The following is a 22,216-nucleotide window of genomic DNA, read 5'->3' on the forward strand; positions in this document are numbered from 1 at the left end:
GTCTGCTTAAGTCATTCTTACTAACCTGAAGTGAAGGAGAGAGGCAGCATTTACTTTTCCCTTAGTGCTAGGGTTTTTTTGTTTTTTTGTTGTTTTTTTTTCTGTCTTTTTGAGACAGGGTCTTGCTGTGCAGTTCAGGCTGGCCTTGAGTTCACTTTGTAGCCCAGGCTGGTCTCAAACGCAGCAATCCTGCCTCAGCCTCCCGAGTGCTGGGATTACAGGTGTACGCCACCACGCCCAGCTTAGTGCTAGGCTTTCAGATAAACACATCCTTGGTGACGTCTGACCCCTTCCTTCGGTGTTGGCCTTGTAGAGGCCCTGGGACTTTTTGTCCCCTTGGTGGACTTACCACATAGACTTTAGATTTGTTTGTTTGTTTATTTATCTATTTGGTCCTGGGAATCAAACTCAGGACCTCGAGCTGGCCAGGCAAGCACTGTATTTCTGAGCTATATCCCTGATCCACCACGTGGATTTAAACTGCCAAAACAGTGTAGGAGGAGGAGAAACTCCTCTGCCTTGTCCCAAAGATGCTGTGAGGTATGTATTTGAGTTGTTGCTCTATTTTCTTTCCTTAAGGATAGTGTTAGTTATGTTTGCTGCTTCTCAGCTTGTTAGGTGAGTTTTGCAACCTCACTGGGGCTCAGTTTTAATATCTGTAAAATGGGGAGAATAATATTCGTTTTAGGGTAAGAATCGAGTGAGGTAACTCATGGAGGAACTTTGCATAGTGACCAACACAGGATGATATATAAATGTTTTCCACCTGTTCCTTCCAGGGAATCATATTAGGAGGAAACTAGCTATTTTATACCTTTTCAGTAATTCTGAGTTTTCCTTTAAGAAAGAGAATTGGCATGGCTCTTTGCACCCACAGCAGGGGCAACAAATATACATAAACTTTTTTTCTGGGATGGATGATGGTGAGGATGGAGTTTGAAGTGGAAGATGATTTTCACTCAGCTATGCAGTTTCACCCTCCCTGGATATAGCACTTAGCCTCTTGTTCCCAAGCAAGATTATTACCTGTGATCCCACTGCTCTGCCTGGTGACCGTGTCATCAGGAAATTATGGAAGTAAAATGAGCAGAAACACATACTTGTCGCTCCTCTTACTAGCAATATGGCATATCAGTTACAGCACAGTTTATACATGGAGAAATAAAGATCTGGTTGTCTGAAGATAAGACAGTTATCTTTTTGAACTACTTGTACCTTGTGCTCCTGGTATGGTCCGTATTTTTACGTGCATAGGAATATTCCCTAGACAGAGGCTTAGCAGTCGTGACTTAGGGTAGAAGTAGAGTAAGTAGGAATTGACTAAGCAATACTGGGTTGAGAATCAAGGGTAGAACATTTAGAGCCGTCCGCTGGTGGATAAAATGATTAACAGTAAGCATGTATTGGGCTTTATAGTGTTGCAGACACTGTGACTAAGTGTATGGTGTCTCAGTGTATTCTTATGGCTTGTGAGGTAGAGACAGGATCCATGTTTTGCAGATGAAGTGATTTAAGGTTCAGAGAGGGTACTGACTGGCACAAGATCACCCAGCATGCAGGCAACAGCTGAACTGAAACCTGTCTCTGATTCTGGAACTCTATCTTAACTCTGCTATACCTACTTGACCTAGTTTTAGGGACTGTAGAAAGGAAATGTGGGCAAACCCAGATCTCTTTTCTAATCTGCACAGGCCTGTTGTGTTCATTAAGAGCAAAGTTCTGATCCTGGCAGTTTGCAGTTATTCTTGTCTTACCACTTGTATTTAAAAACACTTTGTTAAACACTGTATCCCTTCTGGAAACATGGAACTGTCTCCCAGCACAGGCCTCGTCCTTTTTACTTGCCTCTAGGTCGTGTCCATGGGTTACTTTCCCAAAGGTGGTAGCTTTTCTCATAAATACTCGGTCAAGCAGCGCCTTGCCCTCTGGTGCCAACAAGAAGGCTGAGGCCGGGGCCGGGTCAGCCACCGAATTCCAGTTTAGAGGCGGATTTCGTCGCGGACGCGGTCAGCCCCCTCAGTGAAGTTGGAGGACTTTATTTTCTGTTGAATAAACGTGTAGTGAGAAAACCTCAAAAAAAAAAAAAATACTCGGTCAAAACTGGGGCTGAGCTGGGGATAGTGGCACACACCTGTCCCAGCACTTGGGAGGCTGAGACAGGAGGACTGCCATGAGTTCAAGGCCACCCTGAATTACATAGCAAGGCTCTGTCTCAAAACAGAAACCAGAAAACTGAAACAATCAAACAGACCGGGGGCTGGTAGTTGCCGATGACTTTTATCAGCATTAGTAGGCTTTGATTTTCTTCTTGCATCTTGCTTCGCTTTGTTACAGAACAGCAGTCAAAAGCATGGACTCAAAAACCACAGACTCAAGTGAGTCCTGCCCGGCTTCCATCCTAGGGCAGGTAACATTTTTGAGCCTGTTCTCACACTTATGAAAGAGATAATAACTGTGCTCATTACAGTAAAAGTGTAGCACTCAGTAAGCATTTAACCATCAGATAGCCTTACTTGTTCCAGTGAATATGACTTTATAGAAATTAATATTCATTTTATTCTCTCTGCAGCTATTGAAATATTTGAAGAAACTTTCCACCTTACCTATTACAGTAGACATTCTTGCGGTAAGAACTGTATATATTTATCCCATTTCCTTCCCACTGGGGAGTATACAGGAAGCTTTAGAAGATAGGCTTTGGAAGTGAAAGAAACCAGATCCAAAAGTTACATGTCATTGATTGTTTTTATGTTTTTATGGAAACCTCCAGAACAAGCAAATCCCTAACAGAAAATAGATGTGTGGTTGCCAGGGGCGGGCGGGGATTGGGAAAAACAGCCTCTTCAGGGTGATGGAAATATTCTGGAATTAGCTTATGGTAATGGTTGTGCAATATTAGGAGTGTTCTGGAATTATATACTTTAAATGGTGAAAATGGCAAATTTATCTGGGTGTAGTGGTTCACACCTGTAATCTCAGTGCTGGGAGGCTAAGGCAAGAGGATCACCTGGGCTACATAGTGAGACTGTCTCAAAAAACAAAACAACAACAAGGCAAATTTAATGCTGTGATTTTTTTTTTTTTTCCTTTGGTGAGGGGCTGCTGGTGAATAAACCCAGGACATTGCACATGCAAAGCAAGTGGCCTTTTTCTGAGCTATACCCTCAACCCTCTTATATGACTTTTATTTGAAAATTAAAATGAACGAAAAGAACATTGGCTTCGGTATCTACTGGGGCTGAGTTCAAATCCAAGTTCTTCCCCTCCTCTCCCCGGTACTGGAAATCGAACTCATGACCTTGCGCTTGCCAGGCAGGCGATGTGCCGCTGAGCTAAATCCCCAGCCCCTTCAAATCCAAGTTCTGTAACTTTAGGCTGTGCCTCTGTACGCTGAGGCTGATTCCTGCCTTAAGAGCAAAGACTGAGAGGCTGTGTGCGAAGCCTGTCCCCAGTGCCTGAAATCTGCCATAATCACCCTTGTTACTATTAGGAGCTGTTCTGAAAGGGTCTGGATAAAATGTTTCTCTGAATTTTTCTTCTTTGTTACTGTGGGACTAGGCAACAAAGTAATTTAGTAATGAAAATTGCAAAGTGTGTTTTAGCAAGTATTTATTCCTTTTTTGAATTTCCTAAAGCAAGAGGCTTGTTTCCCAAACCTGAGCTTTGCTTAGTAACCCTGTATCAATTGCTTTGTTACATTTGTAGGAGACTGGGGTCGGGAAGACAGTGAATAGCTTTCGAAAGCACGAGCAGGTTGGGGACTTCGCCAGGGGCCTGGTGGCCCAGTGGAAGAAGCTGGTGCCTGTCGAGCGGTAAGACTGTTTTTAATGTTTGTGAAGTGTTTTCTTCTCCACCTTCTTATTTAAAATACCTGTTTTACATTAATTATAAAAATAACTGATTATCATAGAATATGAGAAACTATTTAAAAATAGAGAAAATAAAAATTTTTGTCATTGAAGGATAAGCACTATTAACAGTTTAGTGTGTGTCTTTTCAGGGGGTGGTTGAGACAGGGCCTCGCTATGCAGTTCAGGCTGGTCTTGAGCTCACTGTGTAGCCCAGGGTGGCCTCAAGTTTGCGGCAATCCTCCTGTCTCAGTCTCCTGAATCCTGGGATTACAGCTGTGTGCTGCCGCTCCCAGCAGTTTGGGATGTTTCTAATTCCTTTTTTGTTTATTTTGGTTCTAGTTTTAGAGATCAAATATAGGGCCTCACACATGCTGAGCATATGCTTTATCCCTGAGTTACATTTTAGCCTTTCAAACTTCTTAAAAGGCATTTATTTTTTTAAAAAATCTCCCTTTTGTGGAACAAATTAAGCATATTTCTGTGTTGAAAAAATCTGTGAACATTTTCATGTTTCATGTCCACAAGATTTTTTTTTTTCTTTTTTTTTGAGAGACAGGGTCTTGCTTTGTAGTTGAGGCTTGCCCCTGAACCCTGTGTAGTCTAGGCTAGTCTCAAACTCATGGCCATCCTCCTGCCTCAGTCTCCTGAGTGCTGGAGTTACAGGTTTGTGCTGCCACGCCCTGCCTTTTTTTGTGTGTGTGTGCCTGTGCATGTGTCTGTGTGTGTGTCTGTGTGTGTGCGTGTGTCTGTGTGTGTGCGTGTGTCTGTGTGTGTACCTGCCTCCTGGGGAATGAACCTAGGTCCCATGTCCTTCACACTTTCTTTAACGTTGGTACAGAGTCTTGCTAAGTTGCCCAGGTTATGCTTGAACTTGCTGTCCTCCTTTCTCAGCTTCCCAGAATGCTGAGGTTGCAGGTGGGCACCACCACATCTGGCCGAGTTCCCCAGTTCCTTTTTCTTTTCTCTTTGTTAGTACACGGTTGCAGTGTGTCATGATTGCATTCATCATGGGGAGGTGGTGCATGGCATTTTCCCAGTGTTTAAACTTAGTTGAGTACTTCAAGCATAACCCGCTGACTTTCTTACTGTGCCATTGTTGTTTCTGACTCTGGATCTTCATCTTTTTTTGTGTGAGTCCAAGGCCTGTGACTTTGAACAAGGGTCACACTGCGATTTACCTCTGCTTTTTCAGAAACAATGAGGCTGAGGAACAGGACTTCGAGAGGAGCAATTCGAGAAAGCGCCCTCGGGAAGGTCTTCAGAGGGAGGAGGAGATGGAAGGGGACTACCAGGAAAACTGGAAAGCTTCCGGCAGCCGGTCCTATAGCCCTGAGCACAAGCAGAAGAAACACAAAAAGCTCCCAGAGCTGGAAAGACCTCACAAAGTGTCTCACAGTCACGAGAGGAGGGAGGAGAGAAAGAGGTGTCTCCGAGTGTCGCCTGCGTACTCTTCAGACCCCGAGTCTTCTGACTATGGCCATGTCCAGTCGCCGCTGTCCTCCGGCAGCCCTCACCAGATGTACATGGACCGTTACAGGCCCCCAGAGGAGGACCATGAGCCCACTGCCCCACATCACAAACCTGGGAAAGGCCATAGTAATGCCTTCCAGGACAGACTGGGGGTCAGCCAAGAGCGACACCTCGGTGAACCCCAGGGGAAAGGGACTGGGAACCCAAACAAGGAGCACAGGTCTTCCCACAAGGAGAAACGCTCCAGGGAAGCCAAGAGTGAGGAGAAGTCCTCTCTGGGCAGAGAAAAACCGCACAAGTCCGTCTCCAGAGAGGAGAACCGAAGGCCGCTCTCGGGGGACAGCACCAAGGAGAAGCTGCCCTCTAGTGCTGCCAAAAAAGAGAAGGAAAGAGAAGGCAGCAGCCTCAAAAAGAAGTGTTCACCCTCCGTGGAGGTTGCTTTAGACAACCACCTTAAGAAGTCAAAGCACAAGGACTCCGAGAAAACCAAGTCAGAGAAAAGCAGGCAAAATGCAGATGGCTTAGACCTGGGGAAAGGGGTAGGAGACCCGGCCAAAACACGAGAGAAGGTTTCTAACAACCTCAAGGCTCAAGAAGGGAAAGTAAAAACCTCTCATTCAGATCGGAAGTCACCTGGCTCACTCCCTAAAGTAGAGGAGACAGACATGGACGATGAATTTGAGCAGCCCACCATGTCGTTCGAGTCGTACCTCAGCTACGACCAGCCCCGCAAGAAAAAGAAGAAGGTTGTGAAAACTTCAGCCACAGCGCCTGGGGAGAAAGGACTTAAAAAAAGCAGTTCTAAAAGCACTAGTAAAAACTTGGACTCAGTTCAGAAATTGCCCAAGGTGAATGAAAACAAATCTGAGAAGCCACAGCCAACTGGAGCCGATTCCACCAGGCTGAGAAAGGTAACCCTTTAGGCCCTGGTGGCTCCCGACTCAGGACCTGGGGCCCTGTGTGGTGCACGGAGTCTGCCTGCTGCTGTTCTCATTTTCTTTGTATGTGGCCTGTTGAATTTGAATTTGCAGTGAATTTCCTGCTGGTCTCCCTAGCTGTTGGGGTAGAGAGAGATTTTCTGAGGTGTCCCGTTGTGATAGGCCCTGCCGTATGTGTATCCTGACTCCGGTGGTGTCTTCTGTGACCGGCCTCCAGCCTGGATCTGCCTGGGAAGTGTGCTGTGCTGATGCTTTCAGGAACGGACGGCAGGAGCGAGCGGCGCTGTGGATGAGGGCTCTCATCACTGTCTCCCCCTGCAGGTCCCCACCGAAGCGTTGCCAGTGTTGCCAGACCTCCCGTTATCCACCATCCAAGCCAATTACCGCCCACTTCCTTCCCTTGAATTCATGCCTTCCTCCCAGCCAAAGCGAAAAGGTAATGTTCTATATCTTTTTTTAAATAGGAAAAAGCCTGAAAAGGTCATTCATGATCTGTTACCATGACACCGTACTGGGTGCAGTTCCTAAGAGCATAGGCTCTGGAGTTCGATGGCTCAAGTTGAATGCCCACTTTCTGCAAGTTCTATGACCCTGGATAAATCTTTATTTTCTTTTTGTGCTGGGGAGTGAACCCCAGGGACTTGTCTGTGCCAGAAAGTGCTCTACCACTGAGCTACACCCCCAGCCCCAACCTTGGGTAGTATCTTAATTTTTGTGGACTGTTTCATGTTCTATAAATGGGAGTAATAATGGTATTTACCTCATAGGGTTATTAAGTAGTTTCAAAACTGATAATGCCAGTAATGCTTTTAGCTCCAGGTTTTCACATAGTAAATTTTAGCTGCTGCTGTTACTAGCAACTTTTTAGTCTGTATGCTATATGTGATTTTTATCTTTTAAAAAAATGTTGAGGTTTTATTTTATTTTATTAGGCAGGGTCTCACTGTGTAGTTCAGGATGGTCTTGAACTCATAGCTATCCTTATGCCTCAGCTTCTTTTTTTTTTTCTGTCTTTTTGAGTCAGGGTCTCGCTATGCAGGTCGGGCTGGCCTTGAGCTCACTTTGTGGCCCAGGCTGGTCTCGAACTCGCAATGATCCTCCTGCCTCAGCGTCCCAAGTGCTGGGATTACAGGCACGCACCACCATGCCTGGCCGCCTCAGCCTCTTCAGTACTGGGATTACAGGTGTGCACCAGAGTTGACAAAAATATCTAGTTTTGATAGCAAAAGAGTAAGAAGCCACATAATTGTCCATCAGCAGGAGACAAGTAAATTGTGGCTCATCCACACAGTAGTCTCTTAACCACTGTGAAATATATGGAGAATATTTGTGGACAGCATGGCCGGACACAGTAGTGCACACCTACCACCCCAGCACTCTGGGAGGCTGAGGCAGAACGGTCACAGGTTTGAGCCCAATGGAGATGTTTGTTTATTTTGTTTTTCTTGCGGTACCAGGAATCGAACTCATGACCTTGTGCTTGCCAGGCAGGCGCTTTGCCGCTGAGCTAAATTCCCAGCTCCCCCAGTGGGGATGTAGTTTGGTGTAAAGGCCTTGGGTTCAATCCTCCGTACTGACCTCCCCTGCCAAAAAAAAAAAATAAATGACACTAACTGGTCAAAAAAGGAATAAGATACACGTTTGCTTACTTTGCAGACTTTTGAAAGGAGCCATGAGAAACTGGCAGCAATGTCTTTGAGAAAGGGAGTGAGGGAGGCGCAGGGCGGGCGGGAGGAGATTTTTCATCCTCTGGCCTAAGGCCTTTTGTGATAGCCTTTGGGTTTTTCTTGCCCTGTAGCATTCTCTTCGCTCCAGGAAGAAGAAGCAGCTGGATTCACTGGGCGCAGAATGAACTCCAAGATGCAAGTGTACTCCGGTTCCAAGTGTGCCTACCTCCCCAGAATGATGACTTTGCACCAGCAGTGCATCCGCGTGCTCAAAAACAACATCGATTGTAAGTTGCCCTGGCACGCTGGAACGGGGCCGCCTTGCCTCGGGTTTGGCTGCTGTTCAGTGCTCTCACCTTTGATTTCCCTGCAGCCATCTATGAAGTGGGAGGAGTCCCGTACTCTGTTCTTGAACCCGTTCTGGAGAGGTGTACGCCTGAGCAGCTGTATCGCATAGAGGAATACAATCATGTGAGTGTCCTGTGGAGGTGACACGAGGGCAGCTTTCTGGCTTGTGTCTCCAGAAAGAGCTTTGTCTGTGGGTCTGCTGTGGCTGACGGGTAGACCCATGGTCCCATCACTGCTCTGTGAGTGTCGGGTCTGCCTCTGCCTCTCAACAAGCATCATTTTAGCACCTGCCCCTGGTATCTTAAGTGGGCCTCTCGGACTAGAATCAGGGTGGGATTCAAAGAAAGTGAAAAGTACTTGTGCACCTCCCTTGGGCTTGTCTAGTGGAGGGACAATTCTGGCAGCAGAGCAGCACCTGGGACTCAGGGAGAAGCTGTGGTCAGTGTTGACACTAAGGTGTCTGGTGAATAGGAAAGCACAGATTGGCTAGGTATGGTGGTGAGTATCTGTAATCCCAACACCTTGGGAGGCTGAGGCAGGATGATTTGAGCTCTGCCTGGGCAACTAAGCAACTTAGTGAGACACTGTCTCTAAATAAAGCAGTGGAGAGGTCCAGACCTCAATCCCCAGCACGTGGAGCAGCGAGGAGCACGGTGCACAGGCTGTCCCCTAGAGTCGTCTGGACCTCCTGGAGTCCTGTGATGCAGACTCACTGATTCGGTTGCGTTAGCTCGCTCTCCTGGCTTTTGAGAGATTTGCAACATGCAGTCCTTACGTGGCCGCCCCCATGACTGTTCACTGTAGTGCCAGGGAAACACTCGGTTTGACGTCATCTCAGCTCCACCCTGTGCTGATTTCCTATAGGAAGAGTGATTCCAACTGAGTTTTTGTGTGATCTTCTCACTTAGCCACCCAAAAACTACTAGTAGAGTACCTCACTAAGAACATTTTAACTGTTTTTTTTTGGTACCTGGGAATCAAACTCAGGACCTTGCACTTGCCAGACAAGGCGCTTTTGCCACTGAGCTGTATCTCTGGCCCTTTAACATTACTTTAAAATTTAATGACTTGGTTATTTTCTTAGAACAGTGGTATTTTAATGTAATACTACTACGTAGACAAAATTATTAAGAGGGGCTGGGGATTTAGCTCAGCGGCACAGCGCCTGCCTGGCAAGTGCGACGTCGTGAGTTCGATTCCCAGTACCGGAAAAAAACAACAAACAAACAAAAAAATTATTAAGAAACTGGTAATTCCTAGGTAGAAAAGAAGTGTAAGCATGCTTATATATGTAAATGATGCCCTGGTCCTGATTTCAGGTTTTAATTGAAGAAACAGATCAATTATGGAAAGTGCATTGTCACCGAGACTTTAAGGAAGAAAGACCGGAAGAGTATGAGTCATGGCGGGAGATGTACCTGCGGCTTCAGGATGCCCGAGAGCAGCGGCTGCGAGTCTTAACAAAGAACATCCGATCTGCACATGCCAATAAGCCCAAAGGTAAAGGGAAGGGGTAGCTGGGGCCGAGCCAGCAGGTGGGCACTGTGGCAGTAGGGTCTTGATGGGCTGGGCTGATGTAGGGCCACCAAGCCCCTAAGCATCTCTCACCTTCATGGGTGCGCCTTTCTTCTGCCACAGCCAGTGCAGCCTTACAGCAGGACTGTCAGGCTTGGTAATCTTCTAGTATGGAGGCCCTTAAGGAACCTATACAGTTTTGTTTTTGTTTTTGTTCGGAGGCAGGGTCTCACTATGTAATGCGTGCTGGCCTTGAACTCACTATGTAGCCCAGGCTGGCCTCAAACTCATGGTGATCCTCCTGCCTCAGCCTCCGAGTGCTGGGATTACAGGTGTGCACCGCCACGCCCAGCCCACCTATAGGTTATTAAGCATCTTTGCTGAAGAAGGCAGATCTTTTTTGTAGGGAGGGGGTACCGGGAATCAAACTCATGACCTCACGCTTGCCAGGCAGGTGCCGTGCCTCTGCGCTATATCCCCAGCCCCAAGAAGGCAGGTTTTTTTGTTTTTTTTTGGTCCTTTTGAGGCAGGGTCTTGCTATGCAGTTCAGGCTGGCCTTGAGCTCACTTTGTAGCCCACGCTGGCCTCGAACTCACAATGATCGTCTTGCCTCAGCCTCCCAAAGAAGGCAGATTTTTAAAAAACTTTATTTTTATTCATACTTGTTTGTAGTACATAATGATTACATTCGTCATGGGAGGCTGATACATGTATGTTACTGCATCAATTTTTTGCATGCCTCCTTCCCCTCTTTTCATCTCTTGGTAAGAAGACAGATACTAACCTCCAGATCTGTCCACAGGCCGGCAAGCAAAGATGGCCTTTGTCAACTCTGTGGCCAAGCCACCTCGTGACGTCCGGCGGAGGCAGGAGAAGTTCGGAACAGGAGGAGTAGCTGTCCATGAGAAAGTCAAGTAAGATACCTGCTGCCGCCTGAGCTTTGCCTGCTCAGGGAAGAGAGCTCCAAAAGTTGGGAGGGGGCAGGAGGGGCAGGAAGTGACCATTTTGGAGGGTGAAATCAGGCAGTGGGGTGCATGGGTTCTGGAGCCCGACCTTGACCAGCTCTGCATGTACCTCCTTGAGCCTCAGCTTGGCCTGTGGTGTGGGTGAGGCCCCTGCCTCCTGAGTTGGCATCAGAATCCATTCTATAGAGAACAGTTCTGGCTTGTGGAAGTGTTTGCTTATGCCTTCCCTTTTCGCCTCTGAACAAAAACCCTATCTCTGGGATGACTAGATTCTAAGCCACCTGAGTGTTTTCAGGTTTTTGTTTTGTTTTTGTGGCTGAACCCACGGCCTGGTGCATGCTAGGCCAGTACTCTGCCACTGAGCCACACCCACAGCCCTACACCTGAATGCTTTCGAAGTGCAGACTGACAGCTTAGCAGTAAGGGTGAACTCAGACCACTGCTCACTCTGAAAGGGTGACGCAGTTGTCTCTGAGCCACCACTAGCGCCCAGGTGCTGAGTCCACTGTGGAGGCACAGTGAGGCATCCTGTGGCAGGCAGCTTCAGGCTGCTGGTGAAGAGGGGAGACTCCTCCCGCTCATGACTAACCAGCTTTGCTCTGTTGTAGGATTAAGCCAGCCCCGTACACCACAGGAAGCAGCCATGTTCCTGCCAGCAGCAACAGCTTTAACTCCAGCCTGGAGGAGCCGGCCTACGATGGCCCCAGTACCAGCAGTGCCCACTTGGCACCGGTGGTCAGCAGTACTGTTTGCTATGATCCTAGGAAACCGGCTGTGAAGAGTAAGTAACCTGGGTTCCTCCTCGGCTGTTTGGCACCGTTTTTGAACCCTCTTTGCCTGGAGCGTTAGCACTGTTGCATTTTGTGCATTGGATGTAGTGTCTGTAGGATGCCGGGCACCGCCTCCTCTAGAGACCAGCCTGTCTGCTGCAGTGTCAGTGCTACACACGGGTGTCTTTTCAGTGATGATCTTAGTGAACATCCATTTTGGCACTTTTTTTTCCACCTAAATGTAAAAATGTTTCTCTAAGCAGTAAGAGGAGTCTTACAGCTAAATGATACAGTCAGGTCTTCCTCAGGCCTTATGACCTTAAAGTCTTAGCTGGTAAATTGTTTTTTTTGTTTGTTTTTTTCCTGGTACTGGGAATTGAACTCCTGACCTTGCATTTGCCAAGCAGGCGCTGTGCCACTGAGCTAAATCCCCAGCCCCTTTTTACACTTGATTTTGTTTGTTTGTTTTTGGGGTTTTTTGGGGGTTGTTTTGGTTTTTCTTCCAGTATCAGGAATCAAACTCATGACCTTGCACTTGCCAGGCAGGTGCTTTGCCGCTGAGCTAAATCCCCAGCCGGTGGTAAATCCTTTTGATACCCGTTTGGGTCTGTTTTGTATTTTATTAACTTTATTAGCATAGACTCGCCCCAGTACGTAAGGGGTGTCTAACTTGAGAAACACATTATTACATAGCCACTGGTACAGCCCGGGGGGTGGGGGCTCCTAGATTGCCAGCTGCACCCAGTGAACCAGGCGAGAGGCAAGCCGGCCCTCCTTGGGCGGGATTTGCGTAGCTCATCGTGGACCTGTCCCCGTACCGGGCAGAGTGGGGAGGGGTGCTGTGGACGGGTGCGGATGTTTGTGAGGCCCAGTTACACTGTGGTGAGATTAGCCTTCAGAGTCAGCAGGCGTTGACCTCCAGGCCCGCTGTTGGTAGTGCCCTCCTGGGTGCGTTGGCCAGGCTGCCTGAGCTGTGCACAGGCGGCTGGAATTAGGCACGGTGATGCTGGGCGCCTGACAGGGCCTCAGCGAGTGTCCGCTGAGTGCCGTTGCCCTTCCTGTGGCGTTACGTCCGTTGGCCTCGCGCGCAGCCTTGCAGCCAAGAGCCGCAAGGTGTGGCTTGGCTTGGATTTTAAACCACGGAGGCTGTATGTGAGTGTCTCCCATCTAAAACAGCTGCTGCGTTTCTCTTCACAGAAATTGCCCCGATGATGGCCAAGACAATTAAAGCCTTCAAGAATAGATTCTCCAGGCGGTAAACGGAGGACTTGACCTGGAGATGGAATTTGGGAGACAGGAATACAGGGACAGTGGGGCTGGGGAGTGAGCCTTCCGGAGGAGCCCGGAATCTTTCGCTTTGTGCAAGCTTTTGGCCTCTGAGTCCTGCATATTTGCAGGCGTTGGCCCCGTGTGCCACAGCCCCGCACCCTGCCTGGAGCACACTTCAGAATTCTGAAGACGATGTGAAACCTCAGTCTCACTGAGGATTTTAAGGTCAATTATACTTTTGTTGCTAATTAGAACCTTTGTAAACTATAAGACATAGTTTTAATTAATAAATATTGCCCCCAGATTGTATTTATATTCCCCGCCCCCAGGGTTTTGCGGGGGGCTTGTTGTTTCGTCCTTTACCACACATTTAGCCTTTTCTTTTCAGGGTCCTTTATTAAAGTTAGATGGAAGCCAGTCCCCATCCCAGGCTGCTCTCCAGAGCGCACTCCGGTCCAGAGGGAGGACCAGGCAGCCCTGCAGCTTGCTGCACATAGGGCCACAGCTGAGTGTCAGGCCTGTGCTCGGGGAGCCTGGCCTGGAGACAGCAGTGTTTGGGGCTTCTTGCCCTGAGCCCCTCGGTGTTGCTCCAGGTTCTGTACAGGCGCCCCTTTCTGCCCACTTGGTTGTATTTATTAAGGGAGGCTCTTCATAAAGCCTGGAGTCCTCCCCCCATCTTCTTTGTAAGTCCTGGTTTATTTTAAATAAGGCTCACTAGAGGACACAGAACCTTGAGAGATTAATTTGCACAGAATCAGCAATTTTATAATTTTGTTTCTGATTCAAATTTTAGGTGATCTTCCCTCCATTCCCTGTACCCCAGCACAGGAGACAAAACAAAACAAAACCACAGACATGGCAGGGTTTTTCATAAATCCTTGAACATGGCTTTGGACTTCTAAAAGCCAGCACTTTAATCTTGCTCCCTGTGAATTGCCATTAGACGTGAGTGGTTTTTAAGGTTGCGGTGCTCTGTTGGAAATTGCTTTTGTTTTTGCCTGTTCTTTGAAAGGTAAGATCATGTGACTAGAAGAGCACAACAGTTTGCTGTGTCTGGCAGAGAACTCTGCAGCTCGAGCCCCCCATCTTTAGTGCTTAAGCCAGGACTGGAGGAAAGAGCCGCATAGGAAACTGTCCTGAGCTACCTCGTTGGGTTGGGGGAGCCGCAGGGGCATCCTTTGGGTTTGGGAGGGAGGCCCTTGCTTTCCACTTGACGTAGAGGCAAGATCAGAAGTAGGAGGAGTGTCCACTCCTTCCTGGCTATCAAAGAACATGGACCTAGTAGGAACCACCTGGTGGTGACCCAAGGGGACACATGCTAGGAGTATGAGATGTGCAACTTTAGAAACCTATAGACAGACTCGAGGGCATAGATGGCTGGCACGGTAGCGTGCTGAGCTTGGCTAGCAGTGCCCTCCACAAGCTCTCTCAAGGCCTAAAATTTGGAGCTCACCATTTTCACCATCCCGAGACCTTGGCTAGGCTGACCTTGCAGATCCCGGGGCACCGCAGGCTCCGCGCTCCTCAGTGTGTGCTGCTGTGCGGGGTGCCTGCTGCAGTGGGACAAGTACTGCTGGGTTTTAATGTGCTGTAGTTTTGAAGTGGGTCATGCACTCTTTCTCTTGGTGTGGTTTGTTTTACCCCATCCCGTAGCCCAGTCCCCGGGTCTAATATTAGAAAACCTCTTCCCTGAAACTAAATGAACATTTGGACCAGGTGCCAGGCACCTGCTGCCTGGAATAGCTTCCTCTAGGTGTCTGTCACCTTGAACTTGTCTCCCAGCTATGTCTCCTGTTCTTTGCCACTGAAGCAGTTTTTCCTGTGTCAGCTTCAGTTGTGTATGATTTAAATCCCTTTACTATCCCTTTAAGTGGGAAAGGAGGAAAGGACACAGATTTGTCCATGTCAGCAACAGTATCCACTTCTGACACACAAAGATTCCTGATGAACGCTGTTAGCAGAGAGCCAGCTCTTCCTGTCTCTTCTGGGTGTCTGCGTCAGGGATGCGGCCTGGTGAGAAGATCGGGGCTGAGCACCGAGCCGCGGGCAGCACCTCACCGGCGCAGCGGAGTGGCCGCAGAGCGGCGCAGACGGCGTGGAGCCTTTGGTCTCCTTGGTGAAGCCTTGTGCAATCTTTTCTGTACTACACTACACACGAATCACCAAATTACAGACGAGCCCTTTGTGATCCTCGGCGTGATGAGCCGGTTCTTTGGGGCTTTTCTTTCTTTCTTGGAGGCGGGAGGGGAAGGAGCAAGGTGTTGTCCTGCTCTTCATTTGTATTTTGGTCCCAAAATGTAAATACAATTTTCTATGTTACTTTTTTGTGGTAACTACCAAGATGAATATTTTAATTAGATAAGTTATACAAAAACAAAAATCCCATGTCTAAATAAAAAAAAAAAACAAAAACAACTCCACCTCCTGTGTCTTCCTTTTTGTGTGAGGGAACAGAGTTGGTCACAAGATACCTGCTTCCCGGGCTGAGGCAGAGACAACCCTGGGGCTGGGCCTTGAGGGACGCTGGGTTTCTGTTGGTAGCATAGCAGGACTTGGGGAGGGGCGTTTCAGGGGTAGAGAACCCCACAACGAGACTCAGATGTGAGCACTTGCTGGGGACAGGCGTTGTCGCCTGTGGGTGGGCCAGCACCCCCGCTGGACGGTAAGAACCGCAGCTCCAAGGTGACACCGCAGCCAAGCCGCGCAGCTCCTGAGTGACTCGTGACTTCCGGGTTTCTGCCTCTTGTTTCCGGTCTTGCCAGGGCGAAGGGTCCGGGCAGGTCCCTCCGTCTTCAGTGCCCGAGGAGGACCGTAAAGAATGTTTGTAAACAAAGGTGTGTTGGCACCTGCTGTGTTGGTCTTGGGTGAGCTGTAGGAGCTTCAGTGTTGGCAAGTCAAGCCAAGGACTTGACTTGAACCGCTGCATACATCAAGTGGGTTGGACTTTTACCTCCAACTTGGATCTCACAACTGCAGACCACTATCTCATGGACGATTATGCCTCTTCTAGCGTGCAGTCTTTGTACATGATCTGGATTTGGATTTCCTTGGTTTGGGTTTTGGTTTTGGTTTTGGTGGTACTGGCAGTTGACTTCAGGGCCTTCATAGTGAACTATGTCCTTCCACAGCCCTTTTTTTTTTTTTTAAAGATAGAGGGTCCCACTAAGTTGCTCAGGCTGGCCTCAAAAATAGGATGCTCCTGTCTCAGCTTCCAGAGATGCTGGGATTATAGTCACCTTCATCATGCCTGGCCGTTTTCCCAATTCTTTGCTGGATCTAGTTCTCACTTAGAAAAATTGCTACGCATCAAAGTTAATTGTAGGAGGTCAGGGAGATAGCTCAGCAGCACAGTGCCTGCTTGGCAAGCGCAAGGTCCTGAGTTCGATTCCCGGTACAAAAAAAACCCCAAAAGTTAGTTGTAGAACACGGTATCTGATGGATAATTGTACCTGGGCTTTGTTGTTTTTTTCTTTGTAGATAGGGTCTCACTGTGTAGTTCAGGCTGGCCTTGAACTCACTATGTAGCCTAGGCTGACTTCAAACTTGTGGCCATCCTCCTGTCTCAGCCTCCAGTGGCTAGGATTACAGGTACGTACTACTGTGCCTGCCGTTGTATCTGGAGTTTTTAAATTAGTCCATTATCCTTTATTCATTAATTCAACATTTGCTGAGCCAGAACCTGTATTGGACCCTGGGATACAGAGAAACGCAACTAGGTCTGGCCCTCGAGTCTGGGAGGAGTAACTTGTCCCTACTAGTTACATACCTACTAGGTGCCAGTCAGCATTCTGTCTTGGCTACACTTGTCTCAGTTACCACAAAGATCTTGTGAGGTAGGCAGTGATGGCCCCATTTGAAAAGAAAACTGAAGCAGAGGGAGATTAAGGTCACACAGTGAGCAGGAGTGCTACAAGTTGGCCTGACTCCAAAGCAACGCCCTCGTCCCATGTACCATCTTAAATACACACACGGAGCACTGCACTGCTCAGCCACTGGCCGCAGGAGGTGTGACGGGAACCAAGAAGGACAAGTCCCGCACACACTGTTTAGGGTGAAGGGGCGGGGAAGCCGGGCGTGGTGGCATACACCTGTAACCCCAGCACTCAGGAGGCTGAGGCAGGACCGTCACTGCGACTTTGAGGCCCAGTTTGGACTACATCGTGAGACTCTGTCTCTAAAAAAGAAAAGGAAAGAAGGGAGTAAACACGTTCTGGCTTGCCCACCGAGTACCAAATGATGAATACCGGGACAAAATCTTTACCTTGTGATATATCGAGTGCCACGTGATGATTTCAAAGCAGTGAGTTCCAGGGTGTGACTGAACCCAGTTCGGCTTCAGAAGCAGCGCCAACCTCCAACGCCAAGATGCCTTGGCCAAGGCCACGGTCACCACCAAAAGCAATTCCTGCTGCCTGCCGGGTGCAACTGACGCCTGGCAGAATCATAAACCTGATTTACAATTTATCACCTTGACAAAGGCCCTCATCACACTGTTGCTCATTGCCTGGTTATTTGACTAAATGGAAAAATACATAATGTGACACTGTTTTCACAGGCCCTTGGATATGTGTGTGTGTGTGTGTGTGTGTGTTACTAGGGACTGAACCCAGGGCCTCACCCTGGGCTACATCCCCAGTCTAGTCCCCCTTTTTGAGACAGTCTTGCTAAGTTGCCCAGGCTGACCTTGAACTGGTGATCCTCCTGCCTCAGCCACTGGACTTCTCTTTCTGTGATGCCTACTGCCTCCACTGTTTTCAAAGACTAAGGAAAGTGCCAAGCATGATAATGGTATAGAGCTCACGAGGAATATGGCACAGGTCTATACTTTTAGCATTCTGGGAGGAAGAGGCAGGAAAACTGCAAATTTGAGCAACTGAATGATTTAGTAAGACCCTGTTTCCAAAAAAAATTTGTCTGTTGCTTGCTTTATTGAAATGGGGTCTTGCTATGTAATGCAGGCTGGCCTTGAACTCACTTATACAGCTCAAGCTGGTCTTGAACTCATTTATATAGCTCAGGCTGGCCTCGAACTCATGGCAGTCCTCCTGCCTCAGCCTCTCAGATGTCAAAAGTTTTTTATTTTTTTATTATTTTTTTTGTTTTTCTTCCAGTACCAGGAATCGAACTCATGACCTTGCGCTTGCCAGGCAGGCGCTTTGCCGCTGAGCTAAATCCTTAGCCCCTCAAAAAGTTCTTTAAAAGGGGTAGGGACGTAGCTCATTGCAACTGACTTCAGTGGCTGGTAGTGCCAAAAATATTTTTTTAATAGTTACAGCTGTGTTTCTCAAGCATGCTCTCTGGGCCTGGGCTGCCAGAGTGCACATTAAAAAAAAAAAATAAATAAAACACAAACAACCCAAGTATAATGGACTGAATGTTTTACCTGCCCCACATTTTTTTTTTTCAGCACTGAGGATTGAACCCACACCCTTCAACTAAGCTACATCCTTTTTATTTTATTTTCAAACAAGTTCTCGCTAAATTATCCAGGCTGGTCTCGCATGCCCTCCATGCTTATGTTGCGATTTGAAGCCCAGCGTGATGGTATTAGGAGAAGGGCCTTTGCAGATAATTCGGTCATGAAGATTCATCCTAATAGAGGTTGCCCTCATTCTGCCCTCCACCATGGGAGGGCGTGATGAGAAGACTGGCATCACCAGAGGCGGGATGGGCTACGGCCCTCATCTTGCACTTGCCGCTCTGGAACCTTGGGAGATGAGTATGTGTTGCTTAAGTCACTGGTTCATGCTCATTTGTTGTAGCCGCCTGAACTAAGACACCAAGATATTCTTAAAATGTGCACAGAACTCTGACAGTTGCCAGGGCCAACAGTATGCTCCTGTAGTTCCAGCTACTTGGGAAGCTGAGACAGGAGGATCACTTGAGCCCTAGCGTTCAAGGGCAGCCTGGGTAACACAGTAAAACTCTCAAAAACAAAAACAAAAAAACACTTCCGAGGACTGAGGGCCGGGGATGTAGCTCAGTGGCACAAGTGCCTGCCTAGCAAGTGCAAGTACTGAGTTTGATTCCCAGTACACACAAAAAAAAAAGAAGTCCGAGGACTGAAAGAAAGGGTACTAGCTCTTACCAGCTGGACTGCGGGTCATGCTATGAAGTTTGCATGTGTATTGACACACTTGTACTGTTCCCATTCTGTGTCACTGAAATCACAGACATGACATTTGCCGTTATAAAGCTATCGTCCAGTAGGGGAGCCAGTGACCAAATAACTGCATAACTAACTGTTTAAAATATAATTTTCAAGTAGGGCATGGTAGTGCACACCTATAATCTCCGTACTGGGGAGGCTGAGGCAGGAGGATCACTGTGAGTTCGAGACCAGCCTGGGCTACACAGTGAGATCCTGTCTCAAAACAAAACAAAATAAAAAGATAACCAGCTAAAAACTAGTTTGAGGTCAGTGAGTCTTCCTGATGAATGGGATCTTAGCGTGAACAGTTACTGCAGCATTTCTGGTTTTAGAACAGATCTTACTGTGTTTGGACTCCACTGGCGACCTCAACAGCCATCAAAATGCAGCCTCTCCTAGCTCTTCTTACCTCCGGGGTTTGGCAGGACACAATGGGTAACAGTGTAACAGAAGGAAAATGACAGCCATGGACACAGCCTGATTGTTCCTGGGTACAGTGCAGGGCTCAATACTGCCACATTTTTTGCAATTTTAAAAGGCAGGCAGGAGGGGCTGGGGAGTTAGCTCAGTGGCACAGCGCCTGCCTGGCAGGCGCAAGGTCGTGAGTTTAATTCCTGGTACTGGAAAAAACAAACCAAAACAACAACAACAACAACAAAAAAGGCAGCAATCTAACCTACGTCCATTTTCCCAGTTTTTAAAACCCTGCGCCACAACCATATGTGAGATACCAGAAAATCTATATGAAGTTGACAATTTTCTAGAAAATACGACTTCCAGAATTGACCCTTACGCCACTGGCAAGTCTAAACAGACTAAGTAGAGCCTCCCTTTAAGAAAGCTCTAGGGCCAAGGTGCTGGGGGGAATTCTTTCAACTTTCACAGATCAAGCAGTCCCAGTGCCACCCACCACCCCAAAGCAAAGCAAAGCAAAGCAAAGCAAAGCAAAGCACTACGAAAGCCCCGTGATGGTGCCACTGCCACTGCATCAGCTATAGACCAATCTTACTTAGAAATACTGATGTGATTATTTTAGACATTAGCAGAATCTCACAGTACTTTGAAACAAACCAAAAAGTTGGGTGTGGTAGTGGTGCACATCTATAATCTCAGCACTCTGGGAGACCAAGGCGGGAGAGCTGCAAATCTGAGCCCAGCCTGGCCAACTTAGTGAGACCGTGTCTCAAAATTAAAAAGCAAAACATGGGCCGGGGATAGAGCTCAGTGACATAAGCATCTGCCTGGCAAGCATAAGGTTCTGAGTTTGAGTCCCAATACCAAAAAAAAAAAAAAAAAAGAAAAAAGAAACAAAACACGTTAAAAACAACAACAACAACAAAATAAAACCATTATGGCCAGGATCCTTGGTAGTATATCGCGTGGAGACATTGATACGTGACATGTGCCTCCCGCTAACCTTCTTAAGACAAGGGAATATTACCCACCGGGTGAACTAAGAAAACAAGAATCATGAGCAAATGGGGTTTATTTAGAACTGGCAGGACAATCAGACTCTGTTAGCACAGGTGGGCGCGGTCATTCTCAATAAGACATGACTGTCTCCAACTGGGCACCGGGAAATGTCTGGAGGCGTTTTTGGTTGTCACTGCTCCGGCTGCTAGGGCGATGCTGGGTTGTTTAGTGGGCAGAGGCCAAGAATGTTCATAAACGTTCTATACTGCACAGGACGGCCCTCCACCAAACAGAATGACTGAGCCCAGAATCAAACAGTCCCCAGGCTGAGACGCCCCGGCTTGGTTATACTGCAGTAACAACGCCCAAGTCGCAGGGGGCTTGGAACAACGGTTCCCTACAGGTGCACTGCTGGTTTGACGTATGTCTCATTGATGCCATCCTCAAGCAGAGGCCCAAGCTAAAGGAGGCGTCATCCCTACACTGTTAAGATCTCCAGGCAGGGTTAGGTGCAGCTCAGTGGTAGAACGCTCACCTCGCATGGGCAAGGCTCAGAGCTGCATCTCCAGCGCCTCTAAAAAAAAAAGAAAAAACTTCCAGGCAAGTTGAGAATATTACCCCTGCCCAGAAGTGCCGCCTATCATACCTGTAGACCACATCTAAATTCAAGGAGCAAGGAAAGATAACCCACCCATGTGCCTGGACACAGAACTAGAAATATATGCTCATAGCGCCAAACTCCAAAGGCAAAACCACAGCCTGGGTCTAAATAACCCGCAAGGCTGGAGCAGGCCGGGAAAGAGCACAGCCGCCAGAGTCAGACTCTCTTTTATTTTTTAATCCTATAGTGATGGAGATTAAACTCAAGGCCTCGCGCATGCTAGGCAATGCTCTACCACTGAGCTACACTCCCAGCCCAGTCAACCTCATTCTGTTTGTTTCTTCCTCCAAAAGTGAGAAGCCAATCTTGCAGAGCGACCCCATCGCAGTCTGATGAATTAAGACACACAGATTGCATAGAGCGGTGCCTAGCATGTAGGAATTGCTGCAGGCACTACCAGGGAACTGGGAGATTAGGTGAAAGGCTGTTGTTAAAACTGAAATTCTGGCGGGGCGTGGTGGTGCACGCCTGTAATCCCAACACTGGGGAGGCTGAGGCAGGAGGATCGCTTCAAGTGAGCGTGAGGACAGCCTGCACTACACAGTGAGACCCTGTCTCAAAAACAAACAAACAAAAATCAGAAGCTCTGACGACAATGACATGTCCAAGGTAACAGAGCTGTTAAGTGCAGCCCAGTGGTTCAGGTCTCAGCCTGGCATATGGTGAGTAATAAATGGTACTGATATTTGCAGGAGGTTCAAATGGTTAAAAACATGGACCCTGGGAGCCAGATGGTCAGGGTTTAAGTAAGCTTTACTGCTAAACACCTGGGTGCTTCTGGGCAGGTTCCTTCGCCTCTCTGTGCCCGTTTTCTCATCTATAAAATGAGGATAATAGTAAGACACCTGCAATTATGAAGTTTAAGAAACAATCATGTGAAGCCCTTAGGACAGCATCTGGCACTTTATCAGTGCCCTTTGTGCTTAGCTGTTTTTATTACTTATGCCCTCAGTCTGCATCCCAAGGGGCATTCAAAAGTAACAAAACCGGGGATGTAGCTCATTCCCAGTCACAGCCAGGCCACCCTGCACCCCGCCAGGTGCCTGCCCAGCTGAGCGCCTTTAGCAACTGCAGTTTCCTTCCCAACCAGACAGGGGCGCTGCTCTGACAGGCAGAAGTCGTGGCAAACACATTTCATGTGTTTTCTCATATTTCCATCACGACAGAGCTGTAATGTAGGAACTCTTATTATTCCTAT

General features: G+C 47.9%; 1 protein-coding gene and 1 long non-coding RNA gene across 2 annotated transcripts; one reads left to right on the forward strand and one right to left on the reverse strand.

Moving 5' to 3' along the window:
• Positions 1–2,569: 2,569 nt before the first annotated feature.
• On the forward strand, positions 2,570–15,208 carry Tceb3 (transcription elongation factor B (SIII), polypeptide 3 (110kDa, elongin A); the record flags this gene model as incomplete). Its single annotated transcript, XM_013519496.1, is given in 10 exon segments — positions 2,570–2,626; positions 3,706–3,812; positions 5,044–6,232; positions 6,581–6,695; positions 8,058–8,213; positions 8,300–8,397; positions 9,594–9,774; positions 10,592–10,703; positions 11,363–11,535; positions 12,722–15,208. Coding segments are annotated over 10 exon segments (2,250 nt in total), but the record flags the coding sequence as incomplete, so codon positions are not given.
• Positions 15,209–16,325: 1,117 nt separating this feature from the next.
• Positions 16,326–19,069, reverse strand: LOC106149717. Its single transcript, XR_001236039.1, has 3 exons — positions 18,882–19,069; positions 17,055–17,225; positions 16,326–16,967 (listed from the first exon to the last, which is right to left on the reverse strand). It is a non-coding gene; the product is annotated as an uncharacterized LOC106149717 (long non-coding RNA).
• Positions 19,070–22,216: the final 3,147 nt, after the last annotated feature.

This window comes from Chinchilla lanigera, unplaced genomic scaffold (genome assembly GCF_000276665.1).
Source record: "Chinchilla lanigera isolate Chin_1 unplaced genomic scaffold, ChiLan1.0 scaffold00051, whole genome shotgun sequence".
NCBI classification, from domain to species: Eukaryota; Metazoa; Chordata; class Mammalia; order Rodentia; family Chinchillidae; genus Chinchilla; species Chinchilla lanigera.